General features: G+C 46.2%; 1 protein-coding gene across 5 annotated transcripts in view; it reads right to left on the bottom strand.

Annotated features, from left to right (window-relative positions):
- Positions 1-15,000, bottom strand: part of nav1a (neuron navigator 1a) — a 145,175-nt gene that overhangs the window by 18,403 nt on the left and 111,772 nt on the right. The window contains exons 11-20 of one of the 5 annotated variants that reach the window (XM_080763953.1): positions 11,518-12,349; positions 10,906-11,144; positions 10,301-10,589; positions 8,838-8,879; positions 7,795-7,934; positions 7,004-7,186; positions 6,266-6,345; positions 5,499-5,576; positions 2,982-3,065; positions 332-437 (exon numbers count right to left, since the gene is read on the bottom strand). In XM_080763953.1, the coding sequence (XP_080620079.1) occupies positions 332-437; positions 2,982-3,065; positions 5,499-5,576; positions 6,266-6,345; positions 7,004-7,186; positions 7,795-7,934; positions 8,838-8,879; positions 10,301-10,589; positions 10,906-11,144; positions 11,518-12,349 (2,073 nt within the window). Of the gene's footprint in view, positions 1-331; positions 438-2,981; positions 3,069-5,498; positions 5,577-6,265; positions 6,346-7,003; positions 7,190-7,794; positions 7,935-8,837; positions 8,880-10,237; positions 10,590-10,905; positions 11,145-11,517; positions 12,350-15,000 lie in introns of all 5 variants that reach the window. The other 4 variants (XM_080763952.1, XM_080763954.1, XM_080763956.1 and 1 more) reach the window with 4 other exon arrangements.

The raw sequence follows: 15,000 nt of genomic DNA, 5'->3' as shown, positions 1-15,000 counted from the left end.
CTGCTCTAGCTGATATTTTAGAACTCTAGTTAGGAAGGCTTCCTCTAAGGCTAAGCTGCATGTGTATGGATGATGCTTACGAACATAATTTGCTAGTTTGACCTCTTAAAATAATAGCCAAAAATATCCTATTCTATAGTGTGTACAATATAGAATGTGTTTAGTGTATAGCCTATTCTATTCTATTCTATGTGTCACACTCACAGATGCATTGAGAACAGAATAGGCTATTTACTGTAGGCTATTTTTCGTTGTGACTGAAAAGAATCTGAATCAGCTTGACAGACAGACAGACAGACAGACAGACAGACAGACAGACAGACAGACAGACCTTTCATGTCTGGGACACTGAGTGCTCCATGGATGCAAGCCTGGGCCTCCTCGTTCCTGGTCTTCAGAGATTCGATGGTCTCTCTCAGGTCGCTCAGTTCAGTATCCTGCACAAGACCAGTCATATGTTGAATGACCTTTACTAGTAAAGCCCAAACTGCACCAATGCAATTAGTAACAACAAAACAGTTTTAAGGTCAACTGCACCAATGCAACTAGTATTAATCATAATTAATTGTATTTTTATAGCACTTTTCCAAGTGCTCAAATCACTTTACAATGGTTCATTCATTCATACATTGGGAGGTGACGTGGCGAACAGTCAAAGCCAGCGTCCTCACTTCCCACACTCACACACCAACGGTGGCAAGCTCACACCGACCAACTCACTGGAGACAATGTAGGGTTCAGTGTCTTGCTCAAGGACACTTTGACATGTGGACAGGAGGAGCCAGGATTCGAACCGCCGACCCAGAGATCATTAAACGTGCTATGGGTATGATGGTTGAAAGGGGTTGCATGTTTGCATGGAGTTGCATGGCGAACCATTAGTGCGGTATGGACTTAACATGTGTGGTATCGATGGCTGTACGTAAGCCATTAAGACCTGATTTAATTTGGCCGTGGAGCCTCATCTGAAAACACTTTCAAGATTTTTCAAAAACTTTTCTTCGATGCACTTTGACTTACAGTGCATTGCCTTGCATTATAAAATAGGGAAAACTCTAGCCCCAGCCCATAAACCTAACCTCTAAATGTCTAATCCTAACCAGTAACCGTAACCCCAAAATGTCTCTAAAAAATGTACATGTGTTTAACCATAAAACAACCATTTCTCGTGAGGATGAGGAGACACTTCTAGTAGTAATACAAGCATACACGTGCACGCACAGTCGCACACACACATGCACGCACACACAAATAACACCTACGCTTTACACACCTCCCTCCCGGCTATACATTCCAGCGTAACGGCCCTCTCCACTGAGCAGTGAGCTGAAAGCCACCAGTACAGGGGGCGATGTTAGCATTGAGGCCCTCTCCACTGAGCTGTGAGCTGAAAGCCACCAGTACAGGGGGCGATGTTAGCATTGAGGCCCTCTCCACTGAGCAGTGAGCTGAAAGCCACCAGTACAGGGGGCGATGTTAGCATTGAGGGAGGGAGGGGTGGCTTTGATCACAGCCTGACATGACATGAGGAGCTGAATAATATGGGTCAGACAGAGAGAGAGGCCCAGGCCCGCGGGCCCTGCAGGGTGGACTGCATTATGGGAGATTGGTGGCCGTGAGGGTGTATAGGATCAACCTGACCCAGTGCACAGTGTTATATTCACAAGAATGAACACGTGCGCGTGCGAGCACACACACACACACCCCTACATTCCTCTGCCCTTATGGAGCAGCGTGTGTGCGTAAGTGTGTGAGTGGATCAGCCCTGGGGTGGTGGTGTTCTGCCTATTATTTGCATGTGTGCACATGAGGACCCTCTCTGTCCTTCTCTCTCCATCTACCTCTCTCTCTTGGTCAGTGTTGCCATGTCTGCTTATTATAAATGACTTTGGGCTTGATTTTTCTGTAAAGTATACTATACATTTTGGTACTTGGGGGTTGCAGGCTTGTTTCTAAAGTGCCGTTGCTTATTTGGGCTTGCTTTCTAATGTCGTTTAAACCAGTGACTCTTAAACAATAATATATATTTGTCCACAGACATTTGTCGCGATGCGTTGTGAGCTTGTAGATCGGCTATTTTCCAAATAGCTGATCTGGTTCATATGGCCTAGGAGTTGTTACTTTTGGGCTTGTTTGCATAGACCTGGTTGCTTATTTCTCTTGCAACACTGGCATCTGGCACCCTTTGGACTGTGGTTCATGCATTAGTGCCCCTGGTGAAAGGCCCAGTCTAGACGTGCTCGCTCGCTCTCTCAAGAAGGCTTTTATGTTTGTGCCAGCTAGCGCAGTGACCTGCACAGATCCGCCTCTAAGCACTGTGTCTTTTAACCTTGGAGGAGATAGAGGCTGGGCGGCTCCATTGCTACTAAACAGAGAGACTCTGTTGGTTCTCTGCCCTGTTTACATAATGGGTGAGAGGGTTCAATCGCACCAGGTGCTGATCAACCCATAACCCGCCAAGACTCGAGGCCGATTCTACAAATGTCTTCTGAATCTAAACAGTTTTCTGAAAAACCTATGTTGCTATATCAGTGGTGCTTAAACATTGTCATGTCATCGAACCCCAAACATCATGTGTGTTTGGCTAAAAATGACTGGCTTTCCCAGTTTTAATTGGTTAAGATGGACCTTGTAATCTTTCAAATCTGACAAATTGTTTCATATACTGTAGCAGGTGATATGTGGACATTTATGATAAACTATCATTTATAAATTCAGATTATTATATATTTTTTGTATAATATTGTATAATATTAATTGTGCGCCAATGCCCAACAACAAAAACAGGCCTATTTTCAAGCTGAGCTTGTCTATTTGCTATCTGTCGGTTACTTTCCCTCAGGGGTATATTAATTAATACAAACGTGTGTGTGTGTGTGTGTGTGTGTGTGTGTGTGTGTGTGTGTGTGTGTGTGTGTGTGTGTGTGTGTGTGTGTGTGTGTGTGTGTGTGTGTGTGTGTGTGTGCGTGCGTGCTAATTACCTTCTGCTCGTGACTGACTGACAGACTCTGCAGTCGGGTGGTCATCAGGGACAGGCTCTGCTCAAAGGCCGCCACCAGGTTTGCCTGCTTGAAAAAAGCAAAAAAGCAATCACTTCAACAGCAATTCTAAACTAAACAGGAAAAACAAAGACAAAGAAATAGAAATATGACACCATAATAATAATATTTGTATATGGACCACTGGTTGGATCTTTATCAAACTGAGGTTATGGACACATAGAGTAACAGTATATAAAATTGTAACGTTATTGATATTTCTGTGATCTAAATATCTTACATAAATGAATTTGTTCTCATATGACCATGGGGGGAATAATGAAGCTGGAAAACACAAAACAGCCACTGTGAGGCGACATGGAATACAATGTGAATTATTTTGACTACACATACGTCATGTCACGTCAAAGAGCGAATAGGGGAAGGGGATCAAGGTCACGTGATTTGACTTTGTCTGACCCCGCAAAAACGGTGTCCCAAAGAATGTGATTAGTGGCAGAATCACGGAAAGTTTAGAACATTTGGCCGTTTTCATTTTCCACAGCATCGGTGGTTGTTGCAATTACTTGCACTACAAAACTTCACCAGGTGTAGCACTATGGCGGGGGAAAAGAAATCCCCATAAAATGTAACCACGTGTACGACGTTCCCTAATGCCATTCCGAGGGTGAAGCTGTGTTGTTCTTTTCACCCCATGAAGCAATGGCGGATTCGGACACGCCAAGCAACCCGTACAGTATGTGTGTCTGTATGCGTTCCGTCATCCCTCCTATATGAGGTGCTGAGAAGCTAAATGACACGACAGACAGCCTCAGAATCACTGACTCCTCCAGCCAAGGGAAATACACCTCCTCCCTGATCTCTCACTCTCTCACTCTGCCTGATCTCTCACTCTGCCTGATCTCTCACTCTGCCTGTCAGATTTGGCCACAGCAGAAGAAAATGAGCGTACAGTTACAGTATAACTCCTCTTCCATGCAGCGGTGGTTCTCAACCAGTGGTCCTTGGGGGGGGTTTCCAGGTGGTCCCCAGCTAAATGAATTAGAGGTACCCAAATGGACCCCTATAGATCTTTAACTCTTGAGAGTGTAAAATTATTGTTAAATTAAGTTACAAGAATTGTACACTAGAGAATGTTGAACGTGATGAACGTTTGCCTGTTGTCTCTCCTCTGGCACCACATCATGCATCAATAAATGCATGGCATTGTGGACAAAATTGTATCCAACGATAACAAAGTCTTGAGAGGCAAAATCTCATCAAATGGTGGTCCGTGACTCAAATGCAGAATAAGTAATGGACCTCGTTATGAAAAGAGTTGAAAACCAGAGAGTGAGGTCATTAAAACAGGCCAGTATGAATACAGTGCATAATTATTACATGGCATTGTCCATGTTCCGTCCTCGACCTCCACGTTAATGAGGTCAAACACTGTGAAACTATCTCCTCTGGGTGAGGAGGCAACATGCACGCACGCACACGCACACGCACACAATTAATTGAGGGATACCGTGTACAGTATGTGCTCTATTCCTCAGCAACGCCTGTGAACCAAACAAAGAGCTGGAGAGGATCCACCGAAACATCCCTGCAGCGCGAAAGGACACACTGACCTGAGTGTGTGTGTTCATGTGTGTGTGTGCATGTGCATGTGCGTGTGTGTGCATGTGCGTGTGTGTGCATGTGCGTGTGTGCGTGCGTGTCTGCTTTGAAGGAGTGGTTCTGAACGGAGGAGGTTATAGCAGACTCAGATAAGAGAATAGCTGAGACGGCATAGCGATGCTCCCAACAGCGGCTAGGAATGATAAATCTCCCTCCCTATACTGGATCTATCTGGGCCCTGTCTGAGGAGACGTGCTTGTAAGGCCGACAGGCAGCAGAGGGATGGCAGAGGAGGAGGAGGAGTGGAAGGATTGATAGAAGACATGGTGCATACATCTGGGCCTAGCGGTGGGGAGGCAGTGGGTGTAAAGGTCCACTCTCTCAGTTGCTAGCCGACAATGCTGGACATAACGGAGAGAACTGAGACGAGTGCTGATGTGAACTTTCCCGGGGCAGAAACCTCCTATCTCCATATCTTAACTATTTGTGTTTTTTCCCCCCGTAAATTAACACCCCACTTGGTCATTCTACAGCGTCTGTCCATCTGCTACTTTTGATGCTTTTAAATTTGAATCCTGAAAAGTTCAGAAATGATTCACCTTTTTTTTTTCTTCAATGTTTAGTTTTCAAATAAACATTTGTTTGTGTATCATTTGTTTTTATCCCTATTTCTCCACAATTTAGTCGCTATAGGCTACACCAATGAATTCCTCCCCACACACTGTGCTGTGCGTTGTCACTGCTGTTATTATTATTCAATGATAGTGGATGGAGAGCAAGGATTTATGTCCAACCAAGAAACAGCAACCATTGTTTTTGGCACACATACTGTATCATTAACACGGTGTTGAAAATGGATGTGATTTCAGCACACAAACAGTACAGTAGAGTACATACGTTGGCAGATAACTGAGTGGTCAGGTTCGCCACCTTCTCCTGGGACGACTCCAGCTCTCTCCTCAGCTTACGGATTTGCTGTGAGGAAGACAGAGATGTTTAGAGTCTCATCTTATCGTCCAGTGTTCATCAAATGGGCAAGGGGTACGTAAGACACGGTGCAAAATTGACATTTTACTGTTGTGTTTAATTGTTACTATTACTGAAAAGACACTTATTTGTCCATGTGCCGTTTTATTGTGAACATATTGACATAATAATTGATTATTGACATCATGTTGTTAGCAAAAGTCAGATAAAGGATTGGATTCAGAAATCAGGGAAAGGAGAACTGAAGTCAAAAACGTTACAGACGGAAATATCTGACAGTATTAGTGCAGGAAATGATAATGGTTGGAGTTCATGCATGGATGGAGTCGTCCACAGAGAATGAGGAATGAATGGAGGAGAAATAAAGGACGAGACAGGTATAGGGCAGAGACGGAGAGAGAGAGAGAGGCAGAGAGAGAGAGAGAGAGAGAGAGATACCGCACTTACCTCTCCCTGAATCTTTTCCTCAGCCTTTTGGAAGCGGAGGCAAATATTAGATATTAGAAAAGCAAGAGAAACAGAGGAGAATTTTCTAATAAGGCACGCAGAGGCACACTCACCAAGGGTTAAAGTATACAGTACATGCCGAGGTACAGTACATAGAGGAGACAGAGAGGAAAGCAAGCAGTCCCCAGACCAAATACACACACACACACACACACACTCGGAGTATCTACCTGTGTTGGCCGGTTGGTCACACTCACCGAGGAGTAGGTAGAGGAGGCATTGGAGGCCAGAGAGAGAACAGAACCATGAACTGAAGAGAGAGAGAAAATAACAGCTACATAAGTGATCGCATATAAAGTCATAACATGGTAACAAACATAATTATGCAAACACATTTAACCCTAGAACACTAACGCTGGGTGAATTTCACCCGAACATATTGCAATTCTGTGATTTTTCAAAATGTTGCTGATGTCTGAGGTAGGTGGGTCCGGTTCTGGATGCTCAGTGACATCATAGAAGTTAGGTTTGTTTCCCTGTTTTTTCTACAGGCAGGTCTTTGGGTGATTCTCACCCTTCCATCGTTAGTGATAGAGGGTTAAAAAAAAATCCGTAATCCCACAATGGGTAGTTGATCACTGGCCCATTCTCACATGTCCCAGCAATGGGTGGACCAAAGGAGAAGTTCCCAGCTCCATTATTGTTTTTCTTTTTTAGGAATAAAATCAATACCCACATTTTTCACAGATTTTGCCCCTCATGATATGCGTTTTTTTTTTTTAATGTCATGTTGTACCTCAAATTGCCATGTAATTGTTGTACTTTATTATATTATATCTGATGATGAGAAATATTTTTTGAGGAATTTATTATATCGGGGTAAAATGTACCCAACGTTGGTATTCTAGGGTTAATAAAAATGGATTTCAACATAAATCTAGACCCTCCCCATATCCCAGTGGTCTCACCCTCATCGCTGGACTCCCTGTCCCTGAAGGATCCGGAGTGAACCATCCCCATGCTGCGGGGGCGTTCGGCCAGGGACATGGTGCTGCCCAGCGGGGACACCCCGTACAGCTCCACCGAGGCATCGTGGGTAGGGATGCTGTTGGAGCGCGTCATCCTGGGAGGTCCGCTGATGGGACTGGGGGCTACTGGGGGGGCGGGGGGAGGGTTAAACAAGGATAACGGGTTAGAAAATGCATAGAATATCAATACTCGGTCAAATCCAGTGTCCATTTATAATTATTGAACCCATTTAGGCCTGACGTCGAAATAAAATAAAAAAAAGTCTCCTGAAAGAATATATATTCAAAGATGTGTGGCGCATTTTTACGATTTTTCAAAAATAGCAGACCTACAAGCTCGTAGCGCGCCACTCGGTGGCGCGCTATGAGCTTGTAGATCTGCTACAGTTAGGTTCCATTTGTACTCTCTCAGAGTTAAAGGGATATTATTATTTTTTGTTAAAAAAACAAAGATTTTGTAAAAGCTGATGTTCTGATAAACAGAAAAGATGTTTTGTCAGTTCATTTCTTTGTTTCATTTTTTTCCAATTTCACATGTTTATCCTCTATTCTGCATAAGTTCTGCAATCTTCTGATTGGATAAAATTGGTAAACCAACCTGTTTAACAAAAAGCTGGAGATACAGGGAGACCCCTGTTACTGAACAAAAATAGCAATGATTACTATTCGTTTGTGTGCGTGCGCGCCTGCATGTGTGCGTGTGTGCATGCGAGCGATCCTCCTAAACTCACCCATGTTGGTCTTGACGGTGCGGGGCAGGGAGGTGGGCGAGGGCAGCAGAGGTGGAGTGCGTGAGTCCGTCATACTGAGGACTGCGTGAGAGTGTCTTCTCTCCTTGGCTTCCTCCTCGCTCTGTGGCGCTCCGTTGAAACTGTCGAAACAATGCAATTCTCAATTCAAAGGGCTTTATTGGCATGAGAAAACAAAGTGGAACAATACTATTGAAAGTCAGAACCAATGGAACCATGTACCAAGGTCACTCAATACAGTGCAGGGTCACACACAATTATTAGTAGTCTTTAAGGTGGTTGTGTTCTATTTGACATCCTTCTCCTATCACAGCATCTCACGAATCTTGCTGCTGTGTTTGCACATTGTTGTACTTCACCCATCCGATATGGGAGTTTTTTGTTGTCATGTTTTCAAACTCTCCTTGGGTGATTGCTTGAGATGAGCACGATCGCAACCATTTATTGAGGCGGTGCATGCCCACTTGGCTCTATATGGTTGTCAGATTACCTGCGCCTCCCTACCTCAACATTGGGCTCTCATTTGAAAATGAATAACTGGCCTTGTCAGTCAGTCCCTTCTGGCGTGAAAAAACCCTTTATTCTCTGTCTGTGCACCGTTGCCTTAGAATATATTTCCATTTTTTCCCCCCAGAGGGCATTTAACTATACTGTCAGAGTGGGTTAGTTCGGTTTTTACAAAATGCCATGACAAACAATAGGATGGATGGAAGGCTGCATTTTTTGAGGAGAGAATTAGGTGAGAGGGACAGCTAACTATGTTTAAAACAGACCTTCGGGCAGGATTAGAGACCACCTGTCAATCACAAGGGTTTGAGCGGATTTGTGCACCTGTGAGTTGAAAGGGTCACGATGCCATTGTGTTGAAGATGTCTGGAAGTTCAGGAAAAGTGTAGTTTGTGTTACTGGTTCACTTGTGTGTGTGCGTGTGCGTGTGCCTGTGTGCGTGTGTTCGTGCGTGCGTGCGTTCGTGAGTCACGCTGCGTGCGTGCGTGCGTGCGTGTGTGTGCGTGCACTGCAGTTACCTCAAGCCTTTCTTTGGCAGTGTGTTCCTGTCTCTCTGGGAGCTGGTAGAGAAAGATAGAACATTGTCATTATTTACCCAGTAGGACTGAAGGGAGGCATGGGGCTCTTTCTTTGGAATGAAGCACCAGACTCTAATTATGACCTCATTCACCGGGACTGTTACAGCACTGATAACAGCCCTGCAGTAATAATGCCCTTCCAACCCCATACTTTGGGTACGTGTGCGTGTGTGCATGCGTGTGTGCGTGGTGTGTGAGACAGTGAGCAGCCACTTGCATTTCCCTGTTACTTAATCCCTAGCTTTCGCCTCCCCATCATGGTAATTAACTAAGATGAAGTGCCAATCAGACCTATTTCTAACCACTTAAACTCTGTATCGTCCATGTGGAGCAGAAACCTGGTAGCCTATAATAACAATAAAAGGAGCTGGGAGGGTTACTGGTTGCTAATTAGAAGCACGATACCGGCATACAGAAAACCTGCATGTTGCAATATTTCCAAAGGTTCATGGCAGAAGGGAAGGCGTGATAGAACACCGGACAGAATTGCTGCCACTGCCGTCAAAAAGGGCACTCCAACCTTTTCACAGCGAAGAGCATTTTGTCATCAAATGCCATCTAATTTCTATTTGTGCCCACGTGACAAACAGAGGATTGTCTGTGTCCTGCTGTCACATGAGAAAAGAGGGAAATGGGAGCTCATACTTCAAGGGATCCTAACAAAGTCCAGTCCCTGGTCCTCAATGGTGCATTTATTTATATAAGTTTTAAAATGCTTTAAAATGTGCATTACATTCACCCATTCACACACATATGGCACAGAGGGAAACCATGCAAGGCTGCTCATCGGCAGCAATTAGGGCTTTGGTCATTTCTATTCAAATGTCATTTTGAATGTTTCTTTGGTCTTAGTGCTCTGTGTCTTAATGCCTAATGTTTTGTTTCTCAAGCTCTGTGAGTGACCTTGCTGTTGAAATGTGCCAAGCAAATAACACTTGAGTGTAATGTGGGTCAGTTCCACAATTGACCAGTAGGTGGAACTGCATAGCCCTTTTAGATTTTAGGATGAAAGAATTGTGTGTATGCAGAGTGTGAGGTTGACATGATGCATTAGTTTACAGTGTTGTGTGAGTTTGACATGACTTTTCAGGTCGAGACCCAAATGAGATGTTTGCCCAGGACACAAACTAGTGAAAATAGCAGATCTACAAGCGCTCAAAGCGTCGCTTGACTCGCTTCACGCCACGTTGTGAGCTTGTAGATCGGCTATTTTCACTAATTCTTTAAAGAAAAATCATTATTCATGTGATTTCTTAGATGTGTTTGTTTTCGTTTTAAAATGTATACAATTATTTTATTTTTTTATTATAAAGAAAAGAAAGAAAAAATTGTATTTTTACTTGAGTCGTGACCCCATAAAGAGTGGCCTGCACTGTTTGGATCTCTCTGAAGGGGAGACCCACCTGTCTGACAGAGTCAGCGAGGTCCTGCTCCCTGAGCTCCAGCCACCGCCAGGGGGGCCCCTGTCCTCCCGCGCGTCCCTGTCTCGGGGCTCCGTGCCCGGGTAGCCTCGCGTCCGGCTGTTCCCGTCCTCCATGCCCTGCTGGCGCTCCGGAGCCAGGCTCATCTGGAGGGGCAGGGACTCCATGCTGCGGTGCAGCCCGGAGAGACGGGGGTAGAGGTGGGGGGAGGTGTTCCCTCCTCCGCTCCCCCCCACCATGCCCAGGGCGGAGACCTGCCGCGGCCCCAGGCCTAGAGCAATTCAAATAAAGAAGGAGGCTTTATTAGCATGAGAGAAACATGCGTGTCCATTGGCAAAGCAAAGTGTCAAAATATAATAAAAACTGTTGAAAATGGGGAAAGTATATCCAGTTGGAGGGGGTACAGCACTGTGTGAACAGAGCTAGGTCACATTGAGTCGTTATGTACATGTTACGACGTCTCAACCCTTACGGGTCTTCGAAGACCCGGTTGAAACGTTGTGTCTCCTCTCTTCCATAAAGTAACCTGCAGGGAGCTCTACAACAACAAGGTTTTTTGTCGTTGTCGGACATGTTTTCAAACTCACCTATCCCAGAGGACGAGAAGCAGGCGGAGGAGTTGACGTTGAGCATGGGGGCCGGGCTGGGGGTCATGAGGCCGGGGGCACTCGGGGAGCTCCCTGAGGAGCTCACCAGGTCTTGGAGCTTGGAGTACGGAGGGATCTTGGGAGGCAGCGGGGGGTCCGGGACGCCCATTCCCACTTCCAGCTTGTCCAGGTGGTGGGCCATGGACGGAGGCTTGCCCAGGCTGCGCACGCTGGATAATCTGGAAAGAGACAGGGGGGCGTCCGGTCAATACTTCATGTGTGATTTGAATCACGATGAATGAACATAACTTTTTACATGCCTCCATTTAAGTATTCTTTTTTATTGAGCTCCTAACATCGTCCCTCACCTTATATCACCTCAATCTGAGCTTCAATTCCAAGAAAACCGCCGCTAAAGATTGCGCATAGTGGAAGCAAGCGTTACAAGCTACTATACTATAGGTAAATATCAGCGATAGCTTTCTGAATGAATAGTAATCAAAAAATCTCGTCTTCTCGACATTGGCACAGGTGGGTTAAGTACCTAAACACGCGAAATCTCGTGAATGGCATATATTGAGTAAAACAACGGTTCACGCATACACTCCATACCTGTGTGTGTTGGGTGAGGGCAGATCTGTGCCTTTCCCACTGCTGGGGGGTCTCAGCCCGTGCAGTTTGCTGCCGTTCTCCGAAGGGGTCTGGGCAGGACTGGCCTTAAGGGAATCCCCTCCTCCTCCACAACATGAGTCTGAGTCGGACGCCACCGCCTTGGCCTTGGCTCTCTCCTTCTCCTTCTCCCGGTCCGTCTGGTTGACCGGCCCGGGGCTGGGGATCCCACCACGGGATTTACCCATCCCCGAGTGGCTGGGCTCTTTGAGCCTGGAGGAGCCCTGCTGGGGAGCGGAGACCGGTTTCATCAGCCCGGAGCCGGGGTCCGCGGTGGTGCTGACGGGGCGAGCCGAGCTGGGCCGGGTCAGGGTCAAGGTGCTGGTCTTAGCCGGGCGAGGCAGGGAGCGATACTGGAGGGAGTTCCTGGCGTTGGGAGACATGAAACTGCTGTGGTCGCCGTTCGAAACGTCCAGGCTCGTTTTGCGTCCTCCTCCTCCTCCTCCTCCTCCTCCTCCTCCTCCTCCTCCTCCTCCTCCGCCTCCCGCCGGTTTAATGGGGATGCCGGACGATTTGGGGATTTTGCCGACGGTGGCGGAGCCGCCGGGTATGGAGCTGCCGCCAGTGCTCGTGGTGTGATTGGTGTTGACGGGCTTCTTGAAGCCAAAGTTTCCACCGGTGGAGGGCCGGACCAGGCCCGACGGAGGCTTGCGCGGCTCGCCGCTGCCGCCGTTCCGGTGGTCTTTGCCGGCGTCGGAGCATGACCGCTGCAGACCCGACGTCTTCACCGCCAGCCGAGACTTATCCACCGGCTTCATGTCGGACTTCACCGTACCTAAAGATGGAGAGAGAGAGAGACACAGACGAAAGGCAGCAGAAGTGAGTCATCTGTGAGTAACCAGAGACATAATCCTGTGAGTCTGCTGTGTTCCAGCGCGGGACGGATCATGACCATATGGGGACTTGGGGAGGCGATGGGGGACTTATCAGCTCTGAACACCTACGAGGTCTGTCTGTAGCACTGATAAGAACCAGGATACAGACAGTGTACAGAGACCTCACCCTCAGACCAACACTGTCTCACGCACAGACATGCAGACACACACAGTCACAGACACACAAACATAATCTCTCTCTCTCTGTCTTTCTCACACACACACACACACACACACACACACACACACACACACAAAGTTAGTACAATTTCAACTCAAGTCTTAATTTATCCATTTGTAACACAGAGATAAATTAACACATTTGCAGCATACAGTCACGATGTTATCATTCACTTACGCCACTTTTCCATCCCTATGAGCTAAACCAGCTTTGCAAGGTTTTTTCCAGTCAACGGTGTGCGTGTGACACAGCTGTGAGCAGTGAGATTAACACACACACACACACACACACACACACACACACACACACACACACACACACACACAGGCATGGCTGTGGAAAACTAGTGTTCACATTAACTCACATAGACTGTATTCTACACCCTATGCCAGCCTATACAGACTGTATTCTACACCCTATGCCAGCCTATACTGTATACTGTAGACTGTATTCTAATCTAAACCATAGTACCTTCATCAGAAGGATCAACCTCTTGAGATTAATACAAATGAACGAGGCATACGATACACAAACAATACAACAAAATACATCCGTGCAGACAGACAAGACAAAGAGCTCTCCCAAAGCTCGCCTTGTACAGTATACATACATGAGCTATTTTGAATGTCTGAGAACAATATTGGAATAGGCCTATATTTGGAAAATGACGACTATACGTTTGAATGTGTTAACGCAAATCTTGTCTAGCGGAGGTCCCCGGCACAAAACATTTCCAGATGCGGTGGTCCGCAGCCAAAAAATACATATCCATTTGGGGGTCCTTCCTTGACATAAAAAAGTTTGAGGACCAGTGCATTATTAGACACATGATGTGGATTAGACATATGTGCGCTCACACGCACGCACAGACACACACACACGCTGTCTGCATCATATCATGCAGGCCCACACAGCTGAGCTGGGCCACCCTTCCTCTCCTCTGTTAATGTGTATCTAATGGGAGCTGTTATGAGAGGTTTATATAGAAGGGTTTAACACAGTCAAAGGGCTGCTGTTAGAGGGGAGACCCACCAGCACGCTGCCTCGGGACATCTGGACTCACTTAGGGGGGTGTACACATAAACCACACACACACACACACACACACACACACACACACACACACACACGGTTGGATCATCGCAGTGAGTGTGATTCTGCTGCATTCACTTTTTGTGTGTGTAAAATGTGAAAATTGAGTTTACATGTCGAGTCATTAAATCCAATCCATTGTATAAACCGCAACGTCGCGCGCCTCCGGAGAGACCGATGGCGGAGAGGCAGAGAGAGGTGTAAACATGTACATGTACATGTACATGTACATGTGCATGTACACGTACACGTACACGCATGGCTGCATGCCCGCACACACACACACACACACACACACACACACACAGTCAACTCATGCGTACAAAGACACAAACAGATTATCAACATATATGCACAAGCACGCACGCGCACGAACACGCACGTGCACACACACACAAGCACACAGTGGCCAAGTGGAGGTGTGAGAATTGTGCCGATTGAGTGTGACATAAATGAGGCCTGATTGAGTGAAAACAGCACTGCAGAGAGGAGAGCTCACACTGCAGAGACTGCATCTGACAGCAATGTGTGTCCCTCCCTCTGTCTGTCTGTCTGTCTGTCTGTCTGTCTGTCTGTCTGTCTGTCTGTCTGTCTGTCTGTCTGTCTAGAGTACCAACAGGTGACAAAGTGGCGCTGTTGAGCTTCACACTGTGCACATGTGCATGATGGGAAGCTGAGTTTTTAGCAGCCATTACGTGATTTTGGGTGTGACAGTACAGTACAGTACAGTAGTACAGCACCAATCAGTTCAGACGGGTCTGATTTTTATATCAACAAATCGACCCGGGAAAGAAATCATGATCAAATGTTCTAAAAAAATAACCGATCTACGAGCTCACAACACATTGTCATGACAATTTTGACCGTTGTCAGAGAACCACAGATATTCTTACTTACTTCTACTCCACTACATCTCGGATCCAAATATTGTACATTATACTCCACTACATTTATTTGAAAACTTTAGTAGTTACTTTGTAGATTTTGATTACTAACAATTTACAAAACATACACTGACCACTTCAACCCTATATACATTTCGGCCAATTGAAGATAGCCGATCTACAAGCTCACAATAAATCGCACCACAACGCATTGTGAGCTTGTAGATCGGCTATTTTCTTAAGATGTTTTTTTTCCTTTTCTTCTTTTATTGATAGTTTCGAGTGAAGAAAGACAGGAAAGAGGGAGAGAGACAACGTCATGAGCGGGACTCGAACACGCAACGTGCTGTCAGGCCAGAGCCTATATGTGCATGCCGCTGCGCCTGGACCGCTA

Source organism: Protomyctophum bolini, assembly GCF_963924005.1.
Source record: "Protomyctophum bolini genome assembly, chromosome: 5".
Lineage (NCBI taxonomy): Eukaryota > Metazoa > Chordata > Actinopteri > Myctophiformes > Myctophidae > Protomyctophum > Protomyctophum bolini.
The sequence above is the reverse complement of the archived record's forward strand: the minus strand, read 5'-3'. Positions and strand labels throughout refer to the sequence as shown.